The sequence below is a fragment of the Acanthaster planci genome, linkage group LG21, assembly GCF_054643075.1.
Source record: "Acanthaster planci isolate LZ-2023a linkage group LG21, COTS_SCS, whole genome shotgun sequence".
Taxonomy (NCBI): Eukaryota; Metazoa; Echinodermata; class Asteroidea; order Valvatida; family Acanthasteridae; genus Acanthaster; species Acanthaster planci.
Genome location: NC_141797.1, coordinates 3,350,599 through 3,369,523, shown reverse-complemented (window position 1 = coordinate 3,369,523; position 18,925 = coordinate 3,350,599). Strand labels below are relative to the sequence as shown.

The 18,925-nt window shown below is 39.2% G+C and overlaps 1 protein-coding gene across 1 annotated transcript in view; it reads left to right on the top strand.

Moving 5' to 3' along the window:
• The window catches only part of LOC110981617 (uncharacterized), a 35,470-nt gene that overhangs the window by 11,542 nt on the left and 5,003 nt on the right, over positions 1-18,925 (top strand). Inside the window, exons 9-32 of the mRNA XM_087131262.1 lie at positions 232-315; positions 638-859; positions 1,428-1,745; positions 2,004-2,267; positions 2,997-3,131; positions 5,554-5,709; positions 5,978-6,073; positions 6,861-6,902; positions 7,793-8,059; positions 8,973-9,269; positions 9,475-9,571; positions 10,113-10,186; positions 10,659-10,921; positions 11,260-11,347; positions 12,741-12,817; positions 13,128-13,164; positions 13,416-13,513; positions 13,891-14,010; positions 14,593-14,744; positions 14,992-15,127; positions 15,386-15,535; positions 15,949-16,057; positions 16,363-16,439; positions 18,164-18,298. Of these exons, the coding sequence (XP_086987388.1) occupies positions 232-315; positions 638-859; positions 1,428-1,745; positions 2,004-2,267; positions 2,997-3,131; positions 5,554-5,709; positions 5,978-6,073; positions 6,861-6,902; positions 7,793-8,059; positions 8,973-9,269; positions 9,475-9,571; positions 10,113-10,186; positions 10,659-10,921; positions 11,260-11,347; positions 12,741-12,817; positions 13,128-13,164; positions 13,416-13,513; positions 13,891-14,010; positions 14,593-14,744; positions 14,992-15,127; positions 15,386-15,535; positions 15,949-16,057; positions 16,363-16,439; positions 18,164-18,298 (3,494 nt within the window). The remainder of the gene's footprint in view (positions 1-231; positions 316-637; positions 860-1,427; positions 1,746-2,003; positions 2,268-2,996; positions 3,132-5,553; positions 5,710-5,977; positions 6,074-6,860; positions 6,903-7,792; positions 8,060-8,972; positions 9,270-9,474; positions 9,572-10,112; positions 10,187-10,658; positions 10,922-11,259; positions 11,348-12,740; positions 12,818-13,127; positions 13,165-13,415; positions 13,514-13,890; positions 14,011-14,592; positions 14,745-14,991; positions 15,128-15,385; positions 15,536-15,948; positions 16,058-16,362; positions 16,440-18,163; positions 18,299-18,925) is intronic.

The window sequence follows — 18,925 nt, the reverse complement described above, 5'->3', positions numbered from 1 at the left end:
ACTCTATTTCGTTACATCTTGTTTACAAGTTAATTAAGTGTTTACCTGTGACTTTCAAAGCACCCAGAAGGAACCATTTACAAATGACATTACTTTATAACATAGTCTTTCTCGTTTTAAATTGGGACTCTTTATAGGAAACAGCGTCTACAAATGAACTTTAGAACGTGTGTCATTAATAATTGTTTGACCAAAACGTTAAACTACTTGCTGATTTTTCTTAAATTTCAGAAACACAAATGAACCCTTGGTGGCGAGTAGACCTCGAATCAAGGCATTGCATTCAAACTATCAGGGTTTGGACTTCTGCACAGGGTAAGATTAGCCTTTTGTTTAATTATAGATTCAGAGAAGAACTAAAATCTGATGATAAAATCTATAATATCTTCCAGTTTCATTTCTGTTTTCCATCCCTTTCTGCATATAGTTTTACACGAAAAACTTTCTTCATTTCGATGTAGTGAGAACGCAGAGCATTTCCACACTTTACCGCCAAACAAAGAGGAAAAAAGAAGGAGAAAGTATTGAGCTCTTCACGTTAGGCCTGTTTACTGTATTAATCAGCAGACAAGAAGGTATGCTTGTACTGACAATACAGGCCAAAATCAAATGTTGAAATTCAAACCTCTAAATACAGGCTCGAATTTCCAAGATGCTTCTGTACGAGCTGGCCTCAACGATAATCACACCAGAAATGTCGCTTGTAAATCTTCAGTCAGCCAAAACCAAAGAGCAGCGTACATAGAGTTTACCTGTAATCCGCCCGTACTTGCCCGGTACGTCAGCGTCGATATACCCGGTGAAGCGAGCCTTGGACTGTGCGAGGTGACTGTTGCTACATGCAAATTACAGAACGATGGTAAATTTCTTGGTGAGGTTTTTAAAAGAAATTTTAATTGCACAAATTGTTAACACCCCTGGTGAGTAAATCAAGATCAGATATTAATCTTTGCTTGTTGCCATACGAAGGAATGAATTGCACGTTCATCTTTTCTGTATTAAAAGAAAAGTTAGTTTCCAGAAAGCATTGTTTCTTTACGATTTAGAGATTATGCCCTCTGTCCAAAGCAAGGACAGAGCATGCTCTCAAAGGCAATTTTTCGGAGGAAAGTCAATCGCAAATTCATTCTTGTAGTGAGATAGCCCTATTGCTCTGAATTTCAAATAAATCAAATTGCAATTTTGAAATAAAATATTCTCTTATTCTTTCCAACAGTAATTTGAGAAGCAGTTTACATTGAATAGAACTGTCCAAATGTATACTTTTGATGGAGTTCTTTCAAACAAATGGCAATTTGGAATATGACACTTAAAGGAAAAGATTCTAACTGCGGATCTTTGAAAATCTAATATAACATAAAGTAAACAATACTAAGAAATATTTCTGATTGAAAGGAGTTAATGAATCTCTATATTTCTGGTTACAGTTAGCAGAGTGGATTTCACTGTGGTTGTCAACCCTCCTTTGCTTGGTCTAACTGGAGACAACGATTCAGTCATCGAAGTCTTCAGAGATCGTCAGGATATTGCATCTAATCTCTCATTCGGTCGCCAAGTCACAACTGGAGGTGTACCTGGACTTCCGTCAGGTTCAGGCGAGATAGTGGACCCATCGTTGGGATGTACAGTGAGATTGCTTCAGTTACCAGAGGAAGGAGGTCTGGACAGGACGGGTGTGTTCTACGCAGAGGTGACCAAGAATCACGTGACTACCAGGATACAGACTGTTATTCTACCGAAGGATGGTTAGATAATTAATATTTGTGTGAACAAATGCTCTTAGTTGCTCATTACCAGGCATGAATTGGCTACTTTTTCTCAGCAAATTAGCCTGTTGACACTAATTTCATCATCGTTACTCGTGACAACGAAATAATATATTGGTAAGCTTATCTTTAATTTAAATTACTTTCTCCATTTTTCATAGAAATTACTGGATGCCGTCCCTTTTGTCGCAATTGTGTAATAACATCAGTTGACAGTTGTTCCTGGTATCTTTTCAGTGAGCCGCGTTCATATACGTCCCATCCAGCTCACACTAAGTGCAAATATCGGAGACTGCGTAAAGTTAGAGATGCGGGAAGTATTCCCCCCAAACAGAGAGTACAGGTGGACGCAGAATGGTGGTGAAATTATGGAATCTTGGAACAACCTCTTGAGTGTATCGATTCCTGATGTAACCAAGGACCATGAAGGGGTATACAGCTGCTTCTCATTAGATCAAGAGGATGAACAACTACATGGGATCATGAGACTTATTGTCCGAGGTATGTATTCCCTGGTCAGTTCTTTACATGCAGTGCTACATGTGCCAATTTGAGAAGCTCTTTAATGCCTAACTGTAACCGGAAACGTGAACACCAGGAACGTTTAAAGGGGGCACTCAATGAGTTCGGTCACATTTAAAACAAGGTAGATTAATTTTTCCTTTATGAATGCCACTTTAGTCTTGTCACTTTATCAAATAAACCTTCAATTTTCATTTCTTGCCTTGGAATTACAAAAGAAGCACCTGTGTTTTAACGTATTTTCGTCTGCGCGCTGTTTCGTCGTGTGCATTTGACTTGCTTACTCTTCGATCTTTTCTTATTTTTTTCCAATTTTCATCTTTTTGCAGCATTAACTTTTTCTATCACGGACGTCTGTTATTTTTCAGTGTTTTGGTGTTTTAATATACAATTTGGGTCATTTTTGGACTTGGAATACCACATAATACCCGGAAGCAAATTGATGTTTTTGCTGTTTCGTTTTAATTCATGATTATCATCTGCCTGTCACCGTTTTCCACAAACGACTTCTTTTGCTGTTTTATCTATATTTTGATAAATAAACACCATATTCAGAACAACGGAGCAAGAAAATTTGGCATTCTATTTCCTCATTTCCCGGTCTTGACTCTCCAATAGCATGCAAAATTAACAGTAATAATATTTGGTTTTTAATTAGCACATTTCCGTATCGATAGGCCTACTCTAAATGCATCTTTACTTTTTCAGAATGTGCTGAAGGAATGTGGAACCCTTCCTCGTGTCTGAAAACCTGCCGTCGATGCTACAATGGCGGTGTATGTGATGACAAGTCTGGTGCCTGCGTGTGCCCTCCTGGATTTAGCGGAGATAATTGCGAGCAAGGTAAACTAAACATAAAGCCGTATCTGAAACGGACTTTCAGGGCTACGGCTAAGTCTATTGTCTGCGCGCCTCCACGTATTTCCGACGGAGTAAAGACCTAGACCTATAGCTATGGACAACGGATTCGGATGCAGTCCGAGAGTTCTCTGAACTGCCGACAGCAACTAACTGACGGTTGCATTTCAAGATCACATGCATTGACAAAAAAGAAAGAATTAAAAAAAAAGTTCGCAAAGTTGAGGGTTTCAGTAATGTAAAAAAGTATATATGAATAATTTATTATTAATTTTGGTCACCGCACTTAATTATAATACCCTTAGTCTTATGGGTTAACTTACACCATTTATACAAACTTACAACATAGTGTCATTACAGCACACATAGAATGAGGGGAAGCAGGGGCGAATCCAGGAAGTTTTCCAGGGAATGTGTGGGGCCAGAGATTTTTTAATGTCTCACTTTGTTGCAGACAAGTATAAAAGATGATGACTCATTACATTAGTTATTTTAATTATCCCCAAACGCCCCTGGATCCGCGCCTGAGAAGATGGGACGTAGCCAGGACTTCCGGTCAACTCTCACGCACTGAGTGTGAGACCCTTACATTTAAGGTTATGCTCCTCACGCTCTCGTGCCCAAACAAGATTTCTCAAGCTAAAAAATATCAATTTATAAAAAAATTGAAATGTAGGTTTAGGAAATGTTTGATTTCATAGCTCAGAGAAATTATGATCTGTTTATCAAAAAAAAATAGAAATAGTTACATATTGTTTTAGATGAAACTACAAGGCGTCTAGAACCCAAAGGTATTTTTAAGCAGGTCCCGAACTCCACGCTGTATGATTTACTATTTACGACACCCATTTCTGCCTCTCTCTAGCCTCTTCCAAGGCAAAGCAACTACACGACGCCATGACATGACTGCTCCCTTGTGTCGTGCCGTCGCGTCGTATCGTCGCCTTCTTGCAATTACATTTGTACGAGCCCGCCGCATCGTCGTGTCATATTCGCGCCGCGTATTATGTCTCCTGAACCACGACGTCATGAACGTCCCGACGCGTTGTGTGCTGTCGCGCTTCCCTTCATTGTGTTTGTAGAGGGCGCCTTTACTGTTTTCTTCCATTTCCGTCCTCTGCACTTGCAAAATACGTGCCATGAGCGGCCGGCGGTGATTTTTTTTCCATCAATTCTTAACTTTGAAACAGTTTCTGCCATTTTTTATTTAAAAAATGGGAAAAAAAGTAGAAAATCCGCGTATGTAGGAACTGCTCTTACATAAGTGTAAGCCCCAGTAGAATTCGTCACTCCTCAATTACTCGGCTGATCCATATTCCAATTTCTGTCTACCTTCTGTTTAATTAAGACTGTTGATAAAGTTCCAATTTGTGGTAGAGTTGTAATCCCATAAATTTTTTTCTGTGGTTCGTCCCGACAGTTTCCAAGTAGTCCTTCGGTCTTCCTTCAGTAATCAGCACACATTTTCAATGATAGTTGCCCGTGTTTCTCAACAAAACACTGTAGACCCTATTATCATTATGACAATGAGTTTTCTTCGACTCTGTTTTGCCACACAAACAATTTCTCTTCTGCAACACGTAATAATGATTGGTGTGTTGTATCTTGGAATAAATTTACAAATAATTACTTGAAGGATCAGAATTAGATTGGGAGAAAGTGAAACACTGCTCTGGCTGACGTTAATGTTTTGTATTCCCTGGAGACAATGCCGATAGTTCGACGCGACGCACGTTCTAATTACATTTAACTTAAAAACAAAACAAAACAGATAAAAGAATAACATAAAAACCGTTTTAAAAAATACTCTTAATGAAAATACACAGAAAGAATGCATGAAAAAGAACAACAGATTAGGCCTGCTACCTATAGCATGTACTTAGCAAGCACCGGGGACAGAAATGACAGAAAAGAGTAAAGGCGCCCTCTACAAACAATATGAAGCACGGGGCACAGCACACGACCGGTTGCGTCGTGTGTGTACAAACATAATGGCAAGGAGGCGACGGTGGGACGCGATGACACCATCTAAGGGAGCCGTCGTGCCGTTGCGTCGTGAAGTTGCCTCGTCTGGAGAGAGGCCGAAATGTGTGTCGTACACAGTACACCATAACGCTGTTAGGGCTTGGCATTTGCGATCGCATTCTTTTTCTCACTTAATGCTCACTCCCAGCTGTTATTCAAAGTTGTCTTTAAGGAAGATGGGCAACAAGGACTTTGTACGTTTCCCTTTCCTCCAGAGCCTGTGAAGCCCCAACATTTAGTCTCATCGTTCTTGAAAGATCATAAAATGTCAGCCTCCTGCATTGGGGAATCACATTGTACTTATATTAGGCCTACCAATCAAGTTAATGTGAAGCTAAGAAGACAAAAACCGATGGGGATTTAAACTTTATGGTTATCTTAGTTCATGGTCGTCATGTGTTTGGTAAAACTGCTGATCAGCAATGCTCCAATAGCCCTGATACACACAACGATGCTTGCCGAGGGCGTTTGTTCTGTCTACCAGACCCTTATGGATGCTCATGTGCTGCAGGTTACAAAGGATTAGACTGTATGCAAGGTAAAAATTTCACATTTTTGTTGCTTTAACAGGAAGAAGTGGTTCTACCAATTACAAATATGTAACTTAATACAATATCACAGGCATTGCCGGGTATTTTACAAATAATTCCACCCATCTGAGACTCCTGCAACATTACGACAGCTCTTACAGCTGTATTCTTTTATCCCATCCAAAGCTATCCAATATAATTTAAACTTTGCACAAATTTGGGAAGTTATTTCGTCATTAGTTGTCACTCACTCCAGTAACTTATTTTTGCACAAAGATTGTGAAGAAGGGACGTTTGGTGCAGATTGCAAACAGACTTGTCACTGTGCATCAGGAGGGACGTGCCGTAAAGATACAGGAGAATGCAGCATGGGTGAGTGAATCCACCTGTAGACTAATACCTTTGAATACCCCATCCTACTGGTAGACCAATATGAATTCCCAGTCCTACTTGTAGACTAACACCCATGAATACCCCGTCCTACCTGTAGACTAACACCCATGAATACCCCATCCTATCTGTAGAGTAATACCCATGAATACCCGGTCCTACCTGTAGACTAACACCCATGAATACCCCATCCTACCTGTAGAGTAATACCCATGAATACCCGGTCCTACCTGTAGACTAACACCCATGAATACCCGGTCCTACCTGTAGACTAACACCCATGAATACCCCATCTTATCTGTAGACCAGCATGAATACTTGGACCTACTTGTAGACTAATCCTCATGAATACCCGTTCCTATCTGTAGACTAATACCTTTGAATATTACCAGGTCCTACCCATGAATACTCAGTTCTACCTGAAGACTGATACCGTTGAATATTTTGGTCCTACCTGTAGACCAATACGGATACCCGGTCCTGTATACTAATACCCATGAATATCCGGTGCTATCTGTAGACTAATACCCATGAATACCCGTAGACTATATCCCTGAATATCTGGTCCTTCCTGTAGACTAATACCCGTGAATATCTTTTATCTAGTTTCATTTGATATTTTATTCCTTTTTATAATGAAAACAAATTACAGAGTACACACACGCTGTCTCAATGGTGCTGATGGTTTAGTGTTGTTACAACCATACCTGGCCCGAAGAGCTTGACAGAGATTAAATTTTGAATTGATGTTTTGTTTTTCTATGTGCAGGTTGTGAGGCGACATATTTTGGAAGCAATTGCCAGTGTTCAAGTAAGAGTGATAAACTTGAAATACGTAAATGCCCAAGAAAGTAAAACCATTCCTATTGGTCGGCGGCCCGTCACGTAGCGTGTCTTAAACGGTTGATAAGACACCGGCACGCTGTTTGTCAACTGGCAGTACGCAACACGTGTGCGCTAATTTACACATTATAAAGGCGGCTTGCCATATGTACGTTTTTGGTGTGCGTTGCCGTATACGAAGTGTTTATGCCTTTCACTTTTACGGACTCAAAAATCGACTCCATTAACATAACACTCGCTCCGGGAGCGATTTTGACGGATACGCAACGCTTGACGCAAATTTTGACGCGAGTGCAGAAATCCGCCTTAAGGAGACCTTTTACAACCTCTTCAAAGAGGAATACACATGTATCACAACATGGCTAGAGGTGTTATCGGAAAATGAGGGAAATTGTTCAGCAGAATTGTTGGAAATGTGTAATCTTAGAACGTACTTTGACTTTCTAACTCAAACGGTGTTTATGAGTGGGAATAAAAATAATTACGCTGGACATTAGTTTAAGACCAGCTCAGAAGAATGGACGTGACTATTACCCAAGCTGCGTACGAGAGCATAAGTCGAGTTCTTTCTTGAGAGATCAGCAAGCACAAAGCTATTCTAAGTAGACAGGCATTTCATTATAAATGTTAAAAAAATCAACCGAAATTACTGACATAAAACGTTAGCATTATTTTATTATCACTCTCACCGCTTTTGCCCAGATTCATTATTTCCAACTCTCTGTAACAGTCGCTTAACATGAGTCCGATGCAACATAGGCAATACTTTGAAACTTAATACAGGAGAATGGCATATTTTAACTTAAAGACTCTCCTCTATTGTACTTACATTTCAAACCATTAAAACAATACTTACAGTTCAAAATGGCGTGCTTGGGCTTGAAGTGACGTCAGGCGACCCTCATCAACTGTTCGTTGCGTGGCAACCAGATCCATGCGCCTCTGGCTACGACTTGACAACCAGGGACGAGTGTGAAGAAATCGTGTCAGAGGAGTCGATTCGGGAAGCTGCTTACTATTTCGTAACTGGCCTGAAATCACTACCTCTAAGCCATAGGGTTTACATACGGCCAGAGTACGAGGGTGATGAACAAGGACCTGAGGTGGCCATTCCACAAATAACTGGTGGGTTTGCGCTGTAGGAACTAATGTTTGGCTGACAAATATTACAATTAATTTTAATCGTGAGACAAATCATATAGGGAAACTAACTAGGTGCTTATGAATGATTATAAAGATAAACAAAGAAATTGACTGGAGCGGGATTTGAACCTGCGGCCTCTGGAATACCGTACCAGTGGTCTACCAACTGAGCTATCCAGCCCTATGTAGGTGGCTCTTCCCTTTTGTCAATATCTCTGGATAGTTCAGTTGGTAGAGCACTGGTATGGCGTTCCAGAAACCGCAGGTTCAAGACCCGCTCCAGTCAATTTCTTTGTTAACCTTTATAATCATAATTAATTTTAGTTAGTGTATCAATTAGTTACTTCCCTTTAGAGTCTTGTCTTATTAAAATTTTTTAAAAAGCCGAATAACTCTTTTCATATTCGATCAAAATTAAGTCGAATAATTGATTATTCGATCTGACTAAACTATAATAATTTGGAAAGATCTTCTTGAAGCAAAAACTTCTGACGGGTTGTTTATCATTTGCAACTGGAAAAATGCCAAAAATTCTCAAAACACCCAAATCTCTCTCTGTAAAATTATTTCATGAAAAATTGTTTTGAATAGTCGATATGCAATTCACCTGTGTGAATGTGAAATAAATTCACTTGTATGTTTGGATTGTTCCAGGCATGAGTTGATTGGAGCTTAATAAAAGCGATAAAAACGGTAAACTAAATATCCTGAATTCACGGTATTTTTAACTGATTGGCTTTTCAACTTCATCACGACCAATAGATCCCCCAATTAGCAACAACTGTAACAATACCGACGATGAGGATAATAAATGCAACAACACAATGCCCATAGCAAAAATCTCAGTCAGTGAAGCCACATCGTTTCTATTATTTTCCACTCTTATACCTCAAAGAGCCAACTAGAGCCCCAACTGAAGTAAATTTCACCTCAGCAACACCATACAGTCTGAGTGTCTCTTGGAGTAAGCCACCTTGTGGAAGCCGAGGTGGCATCATCACGGGCTATACGTACAAACTGACTGAAGTAAGCCCGGAATCCCAAGTAGTCATTCAATCAGTGACATCAGAGGAATCGGTACTAATCGAAGGTTTAACGCCGCTGACTGAGTACAGTTTTCAGGTTGCTGCCAATACCACTGTGGGAGCCGGACCGTACAGTGAAGTGCGTGAAGTGAAAACAACTTTGGAAGGTGATTACCCATTCAGTTGAGATGCCTTTTCTTTCTTTGTACTGGTTCATCCCCTGTGCTAGTTTTCGCCAATTTACGCCAAAGAACACACAAATGCTAATTATAAATGTTAATCCCCATTCGATTGGAAAAAAAAGTTTGCCGTAGGACTACTCATCGGCTAATCACAGGATTCAAACTTAAATGTTTCAACTACACAATTTAGATCCCTGGAATAGTTCATCATCGGTCATTGGAGGAGTTGTAGCGGCTGTTTTGATCCTGATCCTCTTGATTATTGTCGCCGGTGTGCTCTATAAAAGGTAAATCAGAATTGAACACTTTACTTACAAATTGGCTGTACCAAATTAAATTTGTTTCTTTATGGAATAGAAAATTTTGCTAACTTTCCGGATGATGTCTGTGAATTCACTAAATAAACTCCCTCTGTTTCTAAGTGAAAGTGGACCAATTCATCCTGCTCCAGTTTATGAGCAAGATGTCCTACCCAATAGCCTCTGTCGTTGATAATGCAACTCTTCTGTAAAAAAGGGTTAAAAATTCACATGGTACCGCTTTAATCTGAAAATACGCCCTTTTCAGAGAAGTTAAAGCACATTTCGGCAGTATGTTTTGCGCAGAACTGATTTCACAATTGTCTGCATAAACGTATCTCCAATAAAAGTAATAATTCCGTAAATCGAAGAAAAATGGAGCCGTGGAATTAATTTGGCAATTTGTTGACTTAATTTCAGGAGAGACATTATAGAAGAATCTGCGACAATATGATGAAAAGTTTTATTAGGAACTCACAAATACTTGCGACTTTCATACGGTTTCTTTTTCGTTTGAAATAAAATGTAGAAGAACTCAGAAAACGAATCAACCTGGCGTTGTGAATGGAGATCCGGGAAGAAAGGACGTTCATTTCGTACCAAGTAAGCTGTTTTATTCCAGTATTACTTGCTAACAGGTTTGAGCATATAAATGTTGATCTTTCTGAATAAACTTACAAAAATTCACAAGTCTAAATTTAAGCTCTCTACTCTCTCTATAATCACTCTATAATCTTGTTCGAAGACGCCCTTAGGGATTTCTCTAAAATGTTCAATAGACCAACGCAGAGCCACCGATCGTCTTCAGTTCATGTATGGATCACAATGCTTCATGCTGAAGATTATTGTTCTTTGGAAAGCAAAAGTCAAGTTTAAGTATATGATAATTAAATGTCTTAATTACCATAGCAGATTTCCATCGTTTACTGTATATTGTTTTTGTTTGTTGGGTTGTTTTGTTGGTTTGTTTGTATTTTGGTTTTTTTTGGTCGTAGGACCTTTCTTTTAATTAAATCTATAAACGTGTATTTCCCATACCCTAAGTGCATTATGGTTGTTGTTTTTGTCTTAACAGAGCGGAAAACACCTCCGAATTCCTATGTTAACGACAGTGTGATGGACGTGTGTCCGCAGCTGCCACCATCAGTCAAGCAAACCCCAGACTCGTCACCTCGTCTTGCTGGCGCGTCTCGTGAAGACGTCAGGCAACCGGCAGTAGATGAAGTAGAGGAAGAATTGCCCTACGTTGAGCTGCCCGTGGTATGTGAAGAAGAGCTAGCAGAATACATCCAACGCAAAGACAAGGCAGGCAAGAACGGATTCCCCATGGACTTCAAGGTAAGAGCAAAAAATATCAATAGATATGATATAATAAATTTAATCCTCTTTCTATGGGTACCCTTATTGCACTTAAAAGGACACATTTTTGACAAATCACTTTATTGCTATTGTTTTTTATTACTATTTATATTCATATTTTTGTATTTAGGTACTGGTAAACCTTTCTGTCGAATTGATTTAATTTACATGATTAATTTACACAAGTTTGACACTAACAGTTTGTTGAGTCTATAAGGATAATGTGCAAAATGACAATTTACACCTTCACGAAAAAGCTTGAAATGCTGGGGCGATTCTTAGCCTTACTAAGTGTTTTTTTTCTCTGATTATTCAAGACTCTTCCTAGCGGTGTGCTACACCCAGCGACGGTGGCGTCTAAACCAGAGAACAAGACCAAAAACAGATATGCCAACGTCCTTGCCTGTATGTACAGTTGTATTACAAAATCTACTAAACTGTCTTCTAACATAACCTTACCAAAAGGATTCACAAGGTTTATCCCCTAATGACACTTCGTGTAATTGTTTAATAAATCGATACCATTCACTGACAGTGAAGCTTGCTCGAAGTTTTTGAAAATGAAATGGGAACACTGTCATGGATTGCATGGATTTTTAAGTTTTCAACCCACTTTCGTAGGGTGCTTCTGACCGCCTTGTGCGATAGTCCTTTCATGTGTGAGGTAAGAGCAGAAGATGCCAAGGTACCATGGGTAGCTTCCGTCAGGACCTATTTGTGTAGACAAATGAAACCGATATATGCTGTGCAACATTTTACGTGACACAAGATGGAAACTCATTCGTTGTCAAATGTATAACTGGCTTTCCAAAATACCAATAGTACAGGGAACCTATAGAATGGCCATAAAAGATTTTCGTAATTATAGAAATTTCCAAACTTTCGACCACATCGGGCTTCTGCCCCCAAATGGTTATGGAACTGCCCTCATGACGGGCAGGAGTAAAATGATAGAACCTGAGATGGGTCATGTGGTTCAGAGACGGATAAGCCGCTCCAAAAACAATTTAAAAAACTGGTGTAGGGCTATGTAAAAGGAATTCATACACCTATACATGTATCTTCCATGAGCGCCAGAACACACCACATGTATTGCCGAACCCCTGGCAGCGGCTCTTCCAGGCACAGTAGAAGTCAACAAAGCCGTCTTAATGCTGTTGGAACACCTATTAGAGATTTATTAGCTTTGGTGGATAGACTTAGTGATGTTTCCTTAATAAATGCACATTAATATTATCGTTAACTTTAGGGTTCTTGTGTTGTGTATATGGCGTTTCAAGAACATCAACAACATTCCTAATCACTTGCTCAAATAGGGAAATTAATTCTTGTGTAATCAGGTTTTATCAGTGACTTGTTTTTGCCAATTCGATGAATGAACAATAAAGTCATGTCACACTGTCGCTGTGGTTGAAACATACCTCTACTATGAAAGGTGAACGTTATGATTGCTATTGTTTCCTGTTTATTTGAGAGGTTATCACTCCAGCCTACTTCAATCCTCCAATCCTCGTTTGTTTTTATAGAAATTTTTGGCTTGGTGCCGGCCAGGGGGTCCTTTTAGCATTAAATATCAGGAAGCTTTATGTCCTAATCTGCTCGCGAAACCGTAAATCCTGATGAGATCAGGCATTTGCACAACCACTACAATTTAATATAATACTCTACGCACTTGTCAGTCACAATGTTTAAAAGTCAAATATAAACTACCCTTGTGAGTTAAGTATTCTATGCCCGACGCAGATTAGCACGGTGTATATTTCAACATGTTTGTCACCTAATTGCCTCTTGTATGTAGATGACCATTCTCGAGTTGTGTTGGAGCCCTTGGAAAATGACCCTCACTCCGATTACATCAATGCCTGCTACATTGACGTAAGTCACTGAACCATTTCCCCAATATCTTGTTTTCATCTCATTTATATTCAGCGACGTAGCCAGGATTCTGAGCACGGGGCGGGGGGAGCGGGGTCTTCAGGGGGGGGGTTGACTACATAATCGTGATCACATCAGGAAATATAAAAAAAGGTGGGGAAAACGATTTTCATGGGGGGGGGGCGTGCGCCTTGGCCACGCCGGTGTTTATATTAGTCGACTGTGTATCTGTAAAAGGATGAAATTGTTGATTCGTAAATTTTACCAACGATAGTCTTCTGTTTCTTAAGAAGTATTTTTTTCTCTTCAGGGGTATCAGATGAAAGACAAGTACATAGCAAGCCAAGGTATCTCAGTTTGCATTAGTCTACTTATACAAGATCTACCAAACAAATTACAGCAATTTGCATCCAATGACTGTGACAGTTATGAAACGTCTTTAATTTCAATCTCAAGGAAATCATTCTGAAAATTAATAGGATTTAGGAATGTTAAATACATTAATTGGATTGTTTTTTAACTCTTAAACCCACTTTTCTTTCGGTTCATTCCTGGCCAAAAGATTTCTAACTGAACTTTCTGAAATCTGTACTCTTAGGACCAAACAAAGGATCTTTAGCAGACATATGGCGTATGGTGTGGCAGTATGACGTGGATAAGATAATCATGCTTACCAACCCAGTGGAAAATGGCAAGGTAGTGTATGTATGGCAAGTCACTTAACCTCTTTAGTAAGCAACCTACAGAACGCTTTTAAGTATTCTGCTAGAAAGTCTGGGAAAGGTTTGCGACCCAGAACTACTGTTGTCTGCATTTATACTTATGTAGTATTTGTAATTTATTGTCTGTATAAAAGTGCTTTTAATATTTTTAACATTTGAATATTTTATCTATGAAGAAATTGACCGACAGATACGTTAGGCCATTTATGTCAGTTCTTCATGCCATCTTCTCAAGAAAAGATCGCCGTTCAAAAAACAGTTTTTGATTTTGGTAGCTAGGGCTCAAAGATTTATGATTTATGATGCAGTTGATTTTTGTGATATTTATTCCGATTTGCTTTTCCTGTTTAGATCAAATGTCAGCAGTATTGGCCAAATTCGGGATTTACAACCTTCTCTGACATCACAGTAACCCTCCTAGAAGAAGATTCCTTCCTGGAGTACACAGTTCGAGTTTTCGAGTTAAACAAGGTACGGATCTTTTTTGCTTTTCTATAGAAGAAAATCAGCCCTGTTTAACTGGCGGAAAAATACTAGGTATAGCATGAGTTCTCATGTCTGCTCACTTTAACAAAAGAACAAGGGCACAATTCACCGACTTCACACTTGATAAACTTTGATAAACGAGGCTTTGATAAACGAGGCTTTTAATACGGATATCGTTGTGTGTTATATACTGCCATGCTAATAAGCCAGGGTTATCTATGTCGAAAACAAAGTTGTGAAAGCAAATACAAAGTTCAACACCACAAATGTGGGCAGCAATTTCAAATCTCTCAAATCTGACCCTTCTGTTTTTAGAGGAGAGACTGACTAAAACAAAATGCAAAGATGCCACCGGGAATGGTACTGTTTAATGCATGCGAGCCAACTAGAGCGATCGTATTTTGCTCCTTTTTTGTGCCAACGACACTATGTTAATCTGCTTCCATGTTTTAGGCCTATTGGTATTTATTTCGAGCCTTCCATTAAGGAATCATAATGCCTATTAAATGATTATAATATACCAAGTGTTGAATCCCGCTGAATATAGGCCTATGTTACATTTTGCAGGTAATTAACAAGAAAGGAAGCCGTGTAGTGAAGCAGTTTCATTTCAAAACCTGGCCAGACATGGAACCCCCAAAGTACCCGACTACTTTGCTCAACTTCATGCGCGTTGTGAACAAAGAGCACAACAAGGGCCGAACTGTTATCCACTGCAGGTAGGGAGGATCATGTAGGCTATACCCATATGCCAATTTTCTTAGAATGATATGTTCCTGATGCGCTAAGCCCTCGAAATGGGTCCTAAAGGCACTTACTGTAAGACTCATGATGCAGCATACGAAGGATTACGGACAGGCGTCTCTAGTATTTTTTAGTATTTTATTCAAGTTAATTTGGCAGTTTACAAATGACTTACTTTATTCATCAAATGAAGTATTTCTTTAAAATCTGTTATACCTTTAGTGCTGGTATCGGTCGAACAGGGACATACATCGCCCTGGACTCCATGCTAGATCAAATGAAGCAGGAGGGACGAGTTGATGTGCTTGGCTTCATCTATCGAATGAGACAAAAACGAAATAAAATGGTGCAAACTCCTGTAAGTTAGGATGCAGTTTGTATGATTGAAGGTAAAAGACAGTTCAGTCCCAGTTATTTTCCCAACTTGCCCGACAGTGATTGACATGATGCAGTAATGCCCAATGCATTAATGTTTCAACTACATCTTTAACACACTAGACAAACAGAAACATTCAAGTGATACCGAGAAAATCAAGTAACTGTTGAGTTATGTATTACGTTGTTTTTCCATTCCTGTTCACAAGATTTGAGCATTTTCGTATTGTCTTGAATTTAGGAGCAGTACCGCTTTGTTTTCGACGGTCTGCTAGCATCCTCTGTGATTGGTCACACAGCGTATGACATCATCGACTTCCGTAAGCAACTAACAGCTCTAAAAGGCAAGGAAAAGGGCGCAGAGGAAACGGGTTTAGAGAGGCAATACGAGGTAAACTCACATTAGACATATAGATTAACACATGCAGTAGCAAGTGTCTATATCTTAGCTCTTTGCCGTCTCGAATAACGTGAAAAATGAAAAAGTCACAAAGTATGGTGATCACAATAGCTACGTTGCCAACTGAGTAATTTCGCTGGGGTCTTTGGTACTCTAGGGAGCGATTTTACTTTGGACTAAAAAGGTCGGGTGAAAATTCCTGATCCAAAGAAAACCAAATGAAGCCCTTATCCCTTCAGTTGATTAATGACATCACTGGAGGCATTTTGAGGTACCACATCGGTATTAAAATTTAGAATCGTGACCATTTTTTGAAGCATTTTTAATCGAGATATTTCAATGCAAAGATACTTGGCCGATTCTACTATCTGTTTCAAGTAACCCTGTCTTTTCCATTATTATAGGCCCTGAGTAAGGTTATGGCGATGCAACGGAGTAGGGAAACAAAAACGACCCAAGCTGGACTGCGTCCTGAGAATGTCAAGAAGAACCGATTTCCGGATTTCCCTGCAAGTCTGTAAAATGTTTTGCTTCTTTATCTGAAATATGTCACTGGTAATTCAAGTTGTTCAGATGTTACACAAGTTTGCAAGTTCGACTCTTTAAATGCGGTAATGCGTCCCAAAGACGTTTACTGTGTCGCAGCTGTTTATAATTTGGCCATTGTGCTTCTAAAATGCTTCAGGGTTTATTTGATTCATACACATCCCGATGCACTTCTTAGAATCTATAATGCTTTTGCCTTTCTCCTTTTCGTAAGCTGAAATTTAAAAACCTGCATTAAAGCAATATCCTTTTTAATCATATAATCTCCGTAGTCGACAGTTCCCGGGTGTTTCTGATGCCAAGAATGTACGCAAATGAAACCAACTACATCAATGCAACCTTCCTACCGGTAGGTACCCTTCTAATATCGCTAAGTGTTGTCTCTGTAACTCTGAAAGAAAAAAATTGGAACGTCTCTTTCCAAATCATATTAAGTATATGTCGGATGGCCTTTGAAGTTTACTCCCTCAAGAGTGTAAGTTCGAAAAAAAATTCCGTATGTTTTTAAGTTACACTGAGGTCACTCATTATTTTGACTGATTGATTAATTCTCTATTAGTCCAGTTTAAAATAGAAACCTTTCTACTTAAAATTATTTTACCATTATTTACAATATCAAATTTTAGAAAAAAGGAAGTTTTTAAAATAGCAACATTATCAATTTTAAACAATTAACAAGAATTATACACTGCATGATATTATTCATCAAATATTCGTGTAGCAGGGCAACAGAGCTGTGTATTAAGAATGCATGTCTTATGATAAGGGTGAGAATTGTCTTCCTTAACTGCTCTTACTTTCACCAGTATCTTCGTATCAATAAATGACTAAATTGTAGGCAGATTTGCCTACCGTTATTGATTGATTTCGATTTGTTTTCTTAGTATACCATCATTTTGTATGAACACGATTTCCGACAGATGGCGTGTCAACCAAGGACCTGAAGTCTTTTTCTCCGTGTCCTCAGTGTACAGTAGAGTTCAGTTGGAAACGGTACCCCTTGGGATGTGTACAAATAAATTGGGGTTCTTGTTAAAGCACCGTTTTGCTGGGTTATTGTATCCAGGCAATAGTGTGCATTTGCACATTAAATGTTTGTGTGTACATAAGTAGCTTTCGTGAATGACTGTAAAATAGTGACAACAGGTTTTCAGTCCAAATTATTTCTAATAGTACCTAATACAAATACTTGTTCATATCATATACTAGATAAAAACCAAAGCTTAAAGGTCAGAATTCCCGGGCAAGCTACTGAATCTAAAGCATCGGTAGACTTTTCCAAGTTGCAAGAGTTATCTGATTCAAACTTGCATTAGTATGAATTTCATGAAATGAAATCGAAAAGGAAAGAATGTGTTATGTCGGGCGTGAAGACTCAGGTTAATTCTCCTGTTTGTGGCGTTATGTGTCACTATATGCAAATTGAAGCTGCTGTAGTATGTTGAGGGGGCTCCGCGTAGAGCCGGGGTATCAATTGTCTCTTGACAGACGAACAGATGCCCTGAGACACGGCTGTCTGATTTTGATGATTCTGGCATTTATTCCAGCTCTCCCAAAATTTGAGTAGACTTCCAGTCAGTCACAGCAGGTACAGGTAATAAATGATGTGAAAGTGATGAGTATCCCCCCTGATTCAAGAATTATCCCCTGGCAAACATATAGTGGTGAGTCTCCCCTCGTGACACTCAGGGCGCCATGTTGTTTCGAGTGTTAGCAACACGTAACAACAACCCAACTGCCCAAAAACGACAACTTTTACGTACGTTCCAACGGAAGACCCCAATTCTATTGTTCTCCCTGACCCGAGGTCACACACCCTCTTCCCAGATACAAGGTCTATTTTTAGAACATACATACAGATACCAGGTACTCAATTTAGAACAACGGAGCGCCCTCTCGTGATATAAATACAATTTACCAACGAGTTCAATAGTCAAATGTGTACGTGCTTAATACTGAAACTTATTTGTTGCTGAAACCCTTCCGCTACATCGCGAAAGCCCTAGGTCGGTCTGCGAGCTTTGATGGTAACTTGAAAGATTTTTTTTTTAATTTCCGGATATCACTGAACAGGGTTACTGCAGGAAGAACATGTACATCAGTACTCAAATGCCTATGCCTAACACCGTAGCAGATATTTGGCGATTAGTGTATGACTACAAAGTGGGTTGTATTGTCATGTTGAACCCGCTGGATCCGCACGACGAGGTGAGCTTCGATGTATCAATTTGAATTCAATTGTAATGTTATCGCCTATTTTCCTACACAATTTTTTGATTATATAATGCACTAGATTTTAGCGCAGTGGATTCAGAACTGGGTATTTAAACAATTAGTTTCATTTACATCAATTCAGGTACATGACACATATTTGGGTTGTTTTGGTGTATATTCTTGATTGATTGGTGTATATTCTTGATTCCATAATATTAGTGACCTCTGTGATGCCCTAGGCCTCAATGAAGACCTGCACATAAACGACATATATCTTTAGCAAAATTTGTCAATTTTCTTTTCCTTTTTTTGTACACCTCTTGTTTAGATGCGTCTTAACGGATTTTACTTTTATGTTTGTAAATCACAATTCCATTGAGAGTGTCCGACATCTGTATATTCCCCGTATAGGGATTTACCTATTAAACCGACCACTTGTTGGCCTTGAATGTTTGAAATACAATAAAGTATTCCATTCGTGTGGTCTGTACGTAGCATACATTCGATTTGCTTCGTTGGCAAACTGTGTGAAAGCCAGTAAGGTAAAAATCAGGCAAAGCTGAAGACTGAAATGAAGCCGGGATTTTGGAATCCATGTGAAGAGATTCTCACTAACGTGTT